Source organism: the organism of the source record quoted next, unplaced genomic scaffold, assembly GCF_019419815.1.
Source record: "Pyrus x bretschneideri cultivar Hongxiangsu unplaced genomic scaffold, Pyrus_bretschneideri_v1 Contig27, whole genome shotgun sequence".
Lineage (NCBI taxonomy): Eukaryota > Viridiplantae > Streptophyta > Magnoliopsida > Rosales > Rosaceae > Pyrus > Pyrus x bretschneideri.
The window spans coordinates 6,054,293-6,065,546 of record NW_025999579.1 but is presented as its reverse complement, the minus strand read 5'-3'; the positions used below and the strand labels follow the sequence as shown (position 1 = coordinate 6,065,546).

Genomic DNA, 11,254 nt, shown 5'->3' with positions numbered 1-11,254 from the left:
ATAATCTTTAATTTTGATATTTTTTTAACAAATGATATTATCTACACTAAAGATGAGGGGGATGTGCTTAGCCTCACAATGGACTAATAATAATGTGGTTCAAATTCTCCTTTAGCAAGAATTGAACCTAAACCTCTCACTTACAAATTAAGAGGAATACCACTTGACATTAGTACTAAGTGGTTTTTTTTTCTTTAACAAACTATATTTACACTAAAGGGAGTGTGTGAATTTAACATCATGATGAACTAGTAATATATGGTTCAAATTCCCAAATAAAGTCTTTCATTTAAATATATAGTGCAAAATATCATTTATAATAAAGAAAATAAACATAATTCAGGAAAAAAAAAACAAGTATTTAATACAGAAATATTTTGGGCCATGAAAATTAAAGTTAGAAGTGAAGTTTATGGAGTCTGACAGCGCCGATCTCCCATTCAATGGGCCTTCAAAGATGCACAGTTGATTACACGAAGTCTCACGCGCTCGGCTAGCAATCCCTCCAAAGTCCAAACACCAAAATTCCTAGCTTCTTGGTTGTCACATTTACAGCGACCACAACTATCGCTATGTTTGAAATTTCAAAGGCAAACAACTAGTAATTGGAACGTACCAACAAAACATGCTATTTTGTATTACATTGTACCGTCTCTTTCATAGAGAAGAGTTTGGGCATGGCAATGTGGCTGGATAATACTCAAATACATTGAGACATGTTTTTCTAAAGAGAGTTAACTATTCAACTAGTATTAGTATCAGGTGACAATGCATCTATTAAAGAGTGATACACAATATGATACAAAAATGTGATATCTTTAGTTACTAACAGTAATATAGATTAGCTTAAGTGACGATAATGAGTGAGAAATACATTATGATTGTGCTAAACTCAGCTGATTTTGATTTTTCACCTAGAGTCTATTTCTCTATCAATGAATATAGTTTGAAATTCATTAAATTGGTGAAATTCTTCATTGTCAAAAGGTTGGTGCTATCCACATACTCTGTTTTACCTCCCACATATTCTTTTAAGTTTTGGCTGTTAAATTGAATGAATTGAAAAATATAAAAAAACATAAATTAACAAGGAGCATATGAAAAGTAAAAATGGGTCTATACTACCACCTTGTCAAAATTGTCAATTTGAATGCAACAATCCCAATTATTTGTAGTGAAATTATATCGTTGACATGGCACATTCAAATAGACAAAGAGAATTTGAATCATAGACCTTTGGCTAATTGACTCCTTGACCTAAAATTGATGTAAAGTAGTAATGTAGTTAATCAAATTCCATTGGAAATGTGATTCATGTTGAAAATGCTAGTGGGTTAATGAATGCCCACAGTGATATTAAAAATCTTGGTAGATTTTTTCAATACCCACATAGATTGGATTTGCAACATTGGTAGATGAATGAAAACATTGGCAGTGTTGATATGTGGACTTGGAAATGAAGGAGATCATTTTTCAAAAGGTGTGTTGTAAATTTTCAACATGTAATAATACGGAGTTGCTCTATAAATAGAGCACTTTGACTGCTATCAACAGATATAGAAAAGAGAAAGCAAGAAAATATCAATAACATCATTATCTATTCCTACCTCCTTTATTTGTCATTCTTTTGTGCTATAGTTACAGTGTAATATTTTACACTTACTTCGCTCATGTCACTAATAAAGGTTATCTCCCTAACTTTGACCTATTTATAACAATTCATACTCAAAACTAGTCCCACATTATGCATGTTTTGCTCTCGTAGTCTTTGCTTCCAAATCTTCTTCTTCTTCTTCTTCACCACCTAACATAACATGGAAAGATCCTTCTTTTAATGTCCCAAGACAGATCAGTACATATCTAGTTGACAAATGTACAATTATTTTATTTATGTTTTGGTAATTAAGGTATGCAATTATTAATCCAAGCTATTAAGGGACCCCATTCAGTACTACCCTGGAGACAGACAGCCGAGCATAAGTCTGGCACTAATAATTCTAAAGTTGCAATTCAAATGAAAGCAACGCTTTTAGGGCCTTAGGCTCATCTCAAGATAATACCGCACTGTTGTGTGAGAAGGTAAAAACATACGACATTATGTTATTGATTTGGAATATTAAGACACTGATGTATTCGGTGTAGGTAAATACTTAGAGCAGTTCCACCATTGTAGGTAGGGTAAGGGCAAGGCTGTTAACTTGCTCTTACTATAAACTCGGAATAGTACTTGCCTTTGTATACTTTCATCCGTTGGGCAAGAGCAAGAGCAAGACAGATTACCATCACAAATATTTTTTATTTTATTTTTTAAGTTGCTCTACAGGCCTTATCCTCCACGTGTCATGAACGCCTTATATTTCCAATCAAATTTTCAAACACTCTCGTCATGCCACGTGTCATTATACATTAATAATGTCTGCTCCGATTTTTATAAGATTCTCGATCATTCATATAGTGCAACTTGTCCTTATCCAATCTTCTGGTTTCCTTATGTAGTGCCATGCACCAAACCCTTAAGCAAAGCAACGTCTTCCCTGATTGACTAAATTGCCTTCTCAGTTCTCACTCATTTTTTGGTAAAAAATGATTTGGAAAGTGGAAAACAAATATAAAAGATTGTAGTAAGAATCAATATTGAGTTGTGATGTGGAGAATGAAGAAGATGATTGGATTTTTATATATAATAAAAAAAAATCCTAATTTTTCCTATATTTTTTAATTTTTTTTACCATGAAATTTGGATCACCAAGACGTGCCACGTGGCACAACGATAACTTCATAAAATAAATTTATTGTTGGAAATCCAACAACTCAAGAATTGCCATGCCATAGAGCCATAGTTGGTGATTGTTGGACTGTTGTAAAGGGCACCATGACAACAGAAGCTATCGGCCCACTCGCCAAGTTCACGAGTGTATTGCCAGACCAAAAAAATTAAAAATAAAATAAAATAAAATAAACAACGTAACTGACGTCAGCCTTGCACGCTAACGCAAGACCGATCATAAGTTGCTTAGGCTTCGAGCGGATTTCACATGGCCCACCGCTTTCCCTCTTCAACAAGGCTCGTTAGAGTATTTCTTTGGATTTGTACAATAACTTTATGGCCCCGACCCTCGCCTCCCACAAAAAGGTGGACTTGCTCTTAGAAGGAAGGGTCAGATATGGGTTGCGAGTTTCCCACTCGGCAGGAGAGGAGCGTGGGGTGCACAAGAGGGGTTGGAGGTAAAAGGAACCCAATGGAAGGACATGCCATGAAATGTGAAACACAAGGCCACATGGTTTGTTCTGAGCATCCATTCTTGTACTTCTTTTTCTTTGGTTTGCAAAAGTCTGAAAGCCACAAACAAGCTGTCACTATTTTCCCTTCTCTCCTCCCTCACCAATTTCAAACAAACCCTAAAATGTACAAGAATAAATATTTTTAAATAAAAACCCGATGAGCTTGGCCCTTCTTTCTAGTGCTGCTTTAACCCCCCCCCCCCCCTCTCTCTCTCTCGCTCTCTCTCTCTCTCTCTCTAAAACTTCACTAATAAATCCTCTCTCTACAGTCACATTACATTATCCACTCACTCTCTCTCTCTCTCTTCTGTGTGTTGTGCAGCAGACACCTTCAATGGCATTTTGCTGACAGGTAAAATCAGTGATTCTTCACTTATTAACCTAACACACCCAACTAATCATAGCTTTAGCTTTATATTTTATTTCCTTGACTACCCACTTTACTATTAATGGAATCTATGTCAGTGAATATATGGCTGGAAAACCAGTCTTCCATCTGCACAACTTATCTGTAAGTTTACTCTCTCTTTCTCTCTCTCTCTCTCTCTCTCCCCCTCTCTCTCCTCTTGTTTGTTTTTGTTCTATTTATTTGTTTAATATGATCTAAACTAGTAATGTTTTCCATCTTAGATTCCCAATTTCTTGGAACAACACTGCTTCCATATCATTAATTTATTGGAAAGAAAAAAAAGTCTCTTGACTTTCTAGTTTGGGGTTCTAAAAAATTGCAATGTCCAGAGCTGCATTTCTTGCTTTCCTACTTTGTGTTTTCTTTGTTATGGAGTCAATTCTTGTCAATTCTGCATATTGCTGTTTTGTATGATATAATACATTAATACCCTTTTGAATTTGAAAGTTCATAAGCTAATCCGTGATTAGATCTTTGCCTAATTGGACTTCTGATGTGGTTAATTTGGTAATTTTACTCTGTTGATGCTGTTTATACTGTGAATTTTTGAAATTATGTTCTTATTGAAGGTGATACAATTACAAATAGCAAGAGAGAAGCTTAATTGAGGGAGGGACGGTGGGGAAAGCAAAGAGGAGGTAAAGTAGTAGTAGAAGCAGCAGCTTTTGAAATAAGTGCTTTTATGGACTGGAACTTGAAAGCAGCTTCTTGGGATTTGTCTGAACTAGAACAAGAAACCTTTTCCAACTTGGACACTACAGTTGATGGGTCTAGCAGCTTTGGAGATCATAGGACCTTCAAAGGAAGCAGCTTTTCTGTTGATTTGAAGCTTGGTCAGTTGGGTGGCTCTGGGAATAATGACCTGGTGGATATGCTGAAGGAGCCCGTTCCGAGAACTACCTCATCATTTTCGTCTGGACCATCAAAGAGGTCTAGAGTGGCTTACAGCGGATCTCAGATGGTTTCCTGCCTCGTTGATGGATGCAATTCAGACCTTAGTACTTGTAGGGATTACCATCGGCGGCATAAGGTCTGTGAGTTACATTCTAAGACTCCTCAGGTCACGATTAACGGAAACAAGCAGCGATTTTGCCAGCAGTGTAGCAGGTGTAAGATTTTACAACAATTTTCATTAGTCTTGTAATGTTGATTTTCATTTGATTAAGTATTCGCATATGTTGATTTCCACTTCGATTTTATTCACACAATGATCATTCAAAGATAATGTCAGTTGGAAGTTTGTCTATCCTTTTGCATTCTACTGCCTCAATGGATGATCATGTACTTTTGTTTACTGCTATGATTGTAGAGATATCAGATTTAAAAAAGTGCACATTGAAGGTCACTTTACATTTCGACAATGCTTTATTAGGTTCTTTCTGATTTAGGATTTAGCGCGAGGATCGTTATTACTTGTGAGATAAAGGATGAGCTGAATTGATTATACATTAGATATCAAATGTTGTCTTGAAAATCGTTAGATAGGATGGCGGCTAGACTGAGCTGAATTTTTTTGTTCTAGCTGCTAAGTTGTTTGGTTATAGAACAAACTGCAAATCCGTTTTTTTGGTAGCTCCTAATTCTAGCCTAGAATAAATTCAGAGGTAAACTAACAAATGTTCAACTCATATCTATGTATTCGTAGCTCCGTTCGCATGAGTACCCTCTGTTCGAAGCCACGATCTGGCAAGGTCAAGTTCCTCACGCTCCGTGCGCTCTTTTGTTGCAGGTTCCATGCTCTGGAGGAATTTGATGAGGGAAAGAGAAGCTGTAGGAAACGTCTTGATGGACACAACCGGCGGCGAAGGAAGCCTCAACCAGAACCCTTGTCACATCCGGGGAGTTTTATGTCCAGTTACCAAGGTTAGCTGCAACCTTTGTTTTTGGGGAGCACTATGTGGAAATTAAAGCTGTGAAAGCAGACATTTTATACGAACATCCACTTGGTTGAGTGCTTCATCAACTATGTCTGGTGGTCCTGCCACAGTTGATGATCTAGGGGCCACTAGCAGATCCATCTCTTCAAATATCTTTATTTTTTATTTTTAAGATTCTTCCAAACTATTAATCTTCCTGTCAAATGCTGCTTAATTTCTCTGCTGTCATTCAACTGATCATAAATTACAACCCTGTTTGAGTGTTTTTAATTAAACTTTCGCACGAACGTGCGGGCTCAAGTGAATGGATGCTGAGACGGTAAGTTGAGAAAAAACCAATGCGGATTTCTTGCACTAAAATTTGTTTTTCCACTTGTTGCAGGTACCCCACGATTGTTGCCACTCTCTAGTTCACTTGTATACCCCTCCACAAATATCGTAAACCCTACCTGGACCGGCATTGTCAAAACGGAGCCAGATTCTGGGATTCATAACCACCAACTGCCAATGGTCGATAAGCAAAACATGTTCCTTGGGTCCTCAGACAGCACCAGCAGCAGCGGTTACAAGGGAGGAAAGCAATTCTCACTCTTCCAAAGCAGCGACAGCTCCCCAGTCCACCACAACCACCAAACATCTCATCATCACAGTGCTTCTGTCTGCCGGCCCCTTCTCAACACCATTTCATTCTCCGAAACTGGTGGTGGTGGTGGCGGTGGGACAACAAAGAGCAAGACGTTTTGTGACAGGTTAACAACTCAAACCCACGATTCGGACTGTGCTCTCTCTCTTCTGTCATCACCGCAGACGCAGCAGAGATCTGAAATAGGTTTGAGACACATGGTGCAGCAGCCTAATTCAATCTCTCTGATGCAACAACGATTTGGCCCCGCGGGTCTACACGGAAACAGCAGTTCCATTGAGCCCATGGATTCAGTTCTGGTCTCCAATGGAAGTGGTGATGCAAACGTTCATTGTCCCGGAATGTTTCACATTGGCTCTGATGGGTCTCAGGGCAGTGGGAATCAACACCCTCAAACACCTCCATTTCATTGGCAGTAGCGAAAATTATTTGTAGGATTTCTAGATCAGTTGTTTCGGAATGGAATTTAGAACCTCATTGTATGGTTTTGGAGGTCTTTCTTTTGTTCATGTAAACATAAATATATTATTTTTAAAGTGACTGACTTTTGAAGCAGATGTTTTTTAAACCAATTTTTAGTAAACATAAAAGTAGATCTTCGAAAGCACTTAAAGTGCTTTTGGAATTCCAAATCAATTCACCAAAAGTATTTTCAAACAAGTCCTATATTTATCATGGATAAAAATGTTTTTGCATTCACAATTTCTTAACCTTCCAATCACTTTGCCAAGTTTGCATTCTTAATTGTGTTGCTTTCAAGGGAGCGATTTTGGTACTTTAAAAAAAATAAAAAATAATTATGCACTCCACTCAAGTGTATTATTTCTCTTAATATATAGGGAAATGATAAGCGCAAACATTTTTTTATACGCTAATCATGTCCATTTTTTTCATTTGATTTATTTAATCTAAGTAGTATAAATATAGAAAGATGGGCAAAAGGTTAAAAACAAGTGTTAAAAAATAGGAGGTTGAAATGCCTCTATGAATTTTCTCAGCCCTCAAAAAAGACAGATAACCGTGTCTAGCCACCAGTTGGTGTTTTTTTTTTTTTTTTTTTTTTTTTTTTTTTTTTACATCTTGTAATTTCAATAGCCATATACCATTAGTTATAGCCGCAGACCATTAGTTGTTATTGCGGTCACTTGGTTTGTAAAATGTAAGCCTTCTATATATTTAAACTTGGTAGTTAATGTTTTTGGCTTTAGTTTTTGAAACTTCAGTAATATTGAGCTACTGACACTCAAGTGTTACTACATTGATTTGTAGTTACACTTGTAAACGTTGGATGGAAATATGCAATTCCAAATCTTAAACCCCTAAAACACATAATTAATTTGTAACACACCCCTAAATACATAAATCATTCATAACACACCTAAGTAAGCTCTAATAACATGTTCTTAGAGTTATGTTTTTGTGAATCTTAGTGAGATTGAGCTATTAGCACTTAAGTATCATGAAGTTACAAAATTTCAAAATTTAAGCACAATATGAGCCTAAAATCAAATTATTTGTGTGGAATAGAGGATTTAGACACAACTCTATAAGCACAATTTCTACTTATTTAGGTTTTCTAACTTTCAATTGAAATCGACAAACGAGTTAAAACCAACTCAGTGAGTTTAGATTCGATTATTAGGTTATTTGACGCCCGTGACGGAAAAAAACAAACGACTTTTATTTGAATTCAATACGACCGGGTACGCATTAATTGCGTTTCTGACATTCAGGTAAAAACCGACAAACAACTTTGAGAAAAAATCTGAGGCAATTCAATATAGATATGATTACAGTACAATCACGATATGAGCACAAGCAATTTGAACCGTTCATTGATGTAGCTCCACTTGAACGTACGACTAAGATTAACCCAATAACACGCGAGCGGCGCTCGTTTGTAATATACTGCTCATACCGTAGTAGTAAATTCAGAGAATCACAAACCCTATTAAATTTTTTGCTTTTCCTTGTTAGCTTCACATGTAATGGACTGTTTAATTGGATTGGTTTATTTGCAGAGTAGATAATAAGTCTATGGTTTTCATGCAAAAAAGACATAATCTTTTGATGCTTAACTCTTAAAGAGATGAAAAAGAAACGCCTATATAAGAGGACCTCCCCCTACCACTATCACCACAGAACAGAGCTACTCAGTAAGACTCATCTTCTGTTAACATAAACGAAACCGATGTGGTGAGGGTAGATCGATGGCGGCTGCACAGCTGAAAACTGATCGTGAACAAGGAGTGTTTTCTCGGGTAGACGACGACATTTTGCAGAACATTCTGGGGAGGCTACCGGGGGTTGCTTTCGCGGCAGCCGCCTGCGTCAACACAACTTGGAACAAGAACTGCAGTCACATGCTCTCTCGCCCCAAATTTGCTTCTGCCCTTTCTCTCAACCCCGACCTGCACGTATGTCTTTAAATACTTTGTTTTCCTAAATGCTCTGTTTTCCTTAAATACTCTATTTTCTTAAAATTCTATGTCTCCTTAAATGCTCTGTTTTTATTTTTGACTCTGGTGATTGTTTGTTTTTGAAGAATGCGATTGATGAAGTTCTTGCCGAGATTTTCTCTAAGCCGATTCGACCGGACTTCGTTGTCGCATATATTGGAACAAATTTCAGCTTGGAAGAAACTCACCAACTTGTAAACTTTCAGATTTTTTTAGTCTTTTTGTTATTAATTTTTCTTCGTAGTTCTTAATTTATTTAGTTTTCGGTTTTTAATTAATGGTTATGATGCAGATTACTGAGAAGATAGGCTCTGGAATTCCGATCATTACAAACAGAGCCATGGGACTAATCGGCACTGATGTCGAAACTCGTAATCTCCGCGAGGCATGTTCTTAAATTTTATGAAACTTTTTAAGTTCAGTGAAGAACATTTGGCACCAATTGAGAGCATGTTGAATGTTGCACTATATGTTTGTGTAGGTGAACTGCGCTCATGGTAACTCTGCAAGGAACCCGGAAATCAATGGAGGCCTCGTCGTTTCCGTTGGATTTGTGCCTGGCTTGAAAGTTGAAATATTCCCCCTACCGAGTCCAAGACATGTGAGCTTTGTTGTTTTTTCAGTTTGTTTTGTGAAGAGCAATTACATGACATGGAAGTGTTCGATACTCAGGCACCGCACTTGCTTATGATGGAGCATTTTGTGAGAGACATTCTGAGCTATTCGGGTCCTCTTCCGCCTTCATGCATGATGATGTTCGGGGTAAGTTGGTATTCCGTCTTCTGAGTTTTACAGGCTAAAAATTGACATCTTGGTTTCCTTTTATTTCTTCGAACTCGGTTTCTTCCTTTCCATTGCTAATTTTTGACATGGTTGATCTAGGATAAACATTTTGACATGAACCTGGTTGTCGCAGCGCTCGGTGAGTACTGTTTTCTTCTCTGATACCGCTATTGGATGTCGAAAACTTGTTCATGGATCTTATGGTGGATATCTTCCGTTATCTTGCAGATGCTATTATGCCTGACAAGACAGCCATCGTCGGTGATGCAAGTGCCTCCTTTATGTACACTCGGAGAAATGAAACCGGAAATTACAGTAGCGATTTGTTCTACAGTGCCGGTGCAGCGCTCGTTTTTGTCAAGGATCAACACAAACCTGATTGTATGTCCCTTATGTCCCTATCAACACACATATACACTCAGACTCATACACACATATTGTCATATATTTTCTTAATTCGAAGTTCTGGTTTTAACAAATCGTCAATTTTATGCGCAGACATGGGGGAAATTGAGTTCCATGTCACATTGTCGCCGGGTTTGATGCCATTCGGTCCTCAAATCAAGACAATATCATCTTATGAGACGCCTACTCATAGTTCATGGATTTCCGCTGTAATGTCAGAATTCGAAGGTGTCTTCATTGATTCCCACACCATTCTAAGGGAGCTCCAAAGCCAGGTGAGTCGACATGAATACCTAGACTGTTACATTGTCAAACTGTCAATCTACCACAAAAAAAAAATGAAAAACAGAAAAAAAGTCTAGACATCCACAGGGTTTGTACTCTCAATTCACAACTGTCAACGTATCATGCTAGACTGTTAAACTCAAGACAGATTAATTTCGTTCTGACAAAAATCCATGCTGATGCAGTTGGGCATTTCGGACATTTACACTGGGGTCACCAAAACAAGACAATACCAAAACGGAGCAGGACCACCAGTCTCCATGACAACCTTGAATTTTCATGAAGTTAGAGGGTAAGTCACACGAACTTATGTTTTTGCCCTTGAATTTTTGTAGACGTATATATGTATTTATATCTATGTTTATGTTTGAAATTTGTAACAGGGGATATGGGGACTACATTCTTGTTGATGGTGTGGGAATCCAACCCGACGACATCTTCTTCTTTTACCATTCAGATGCTGCAACTGCATTGAACACCGTTGATTACGCATCTGATAACCTTCAAACTTTGGTTCACAATGATTCCGATATCCAGCGAGAGGTGTTCGGAGGGTTTATCTTCTCCAGCAACAAACGCGGCATATCGTTGTTCAATAGACGTAATGTTGAGTGTAAGCCGTTTGCTGACAACTTCCCAGGAGTTCCGGTAGCCGGAATGTTTGGAAATGGGGAGATCGCGTGTGGTGCTTTGCTTGGTGAAGAAGAAAACCAAGAACTCGGTCATCCTCGTTGCTGCGTCCATGCTTGTAGCTCTGTGTACTTGGCCATGACTTACGTTCCTCCGCAAGCTCCATATTCCTTGGAGTAGATGTTTTGGTCGGTTTTCTCCCATTGGAAAAAATAAAGTTTGGAGAGATTAGGGTTCTTGTGGTCTTGTTTTTGTTGGGGAGTTGGCAGAAGTTGGTGTTCTGTCTTGTCATATGTTGTTGTAAGCGTTTGGATTATGTACTGGGTCTGAGGCAAGCACTTCATCATGGCTTCTATATATATAAATCAGAAGTGCTTGTAGTGCTTTTGTTGTTGGTAATTTAAGTGTTAGGAGTGTTATCTTATGTATCTTTGTTTGCAACTCTAATAACAAAGGGAGAAATATTACCCTTTTGTACATA

The 11,254-nt window shown here is 37.8% G+C and overlaps 3 protein-coding genes across 3 annotated transcripts; all 3 read left to right on the top strand.

Annotated features, from left to right (window-relative positions):
* Window positions 1-3,509: 3,509 nt before the first annotated feature.
* On the top strand, window positions 3,510-6,766 carry LOC103949991 (squamosa promoter-binding-like protein 13A). The gene is made up of 5 exons (XM_009361136.3): window positions 3,510-3,634; window positions 3,748-3,793; window positions 4,261-4,798; window positions 5,421-5,554; window positions 5,951-6,766. Exons 3-5 carry the CDS (start codon window positions 4,374-4,376, stop codon window positions 6,628-6,630), a joined length of 1,239 nt encoding a protein of 412 aa, XP_009359411.2. The 5' UTR covers window positions 3,510-3,634; window positions 3,748-3,793; window positions 4,261-4,373; the 3' UTR covers window positions 6,631-6,766.
* A 1,542-nt stretch (window positions 6,767-8,308) lies between these two features.
* LOC103950094 (F-box/LRR-repeat protein At5g63520) lies at window positions 8,309-10,220 on the top strand. Its single transcript, XM_009361247.2, has 8 exons — window positions 8,309-8,628; window positions 8,757-8,864; window positions 8,963-9,055; window positions 9,152-9,271; window positions 9,343-9,432; window positions 9,553-9,592; window positions 9,682-9,834; window positions 9,952-10,220. The coding sequence occupies exons 1-8, from the start codon at window positions 8,422-8,424 to the stop codon at window positions 10,218-10,220; spliced, it is 1,080 nt and encodes a 359-aa protein (XP_009359522.2). The 5' UTR covers window positions 8,309-8,421.
* A 23-nt stretch (window positions 10,221-10,243) lies between these two features.
* LOC125479054 (F-box/LRR-repeat protein At5g63520-like) lies at window positions 10,244-11,254 on the top strand. The gene is made up of 2 exons (XM_048588081.1): window positions 10,244-10,435; window positions 10,527-11,254. Exons 1-2 carry the CDS (start codon window positions 10,317-10,319, stop codon window positions 10,951-10,953), a joined length of 546 nt encoding a protein of 181 aa, XP_048444038.1. The 5' UTR covers window positions 10,244-10,316; the 3' UTR covers window positions 10,954-11,254.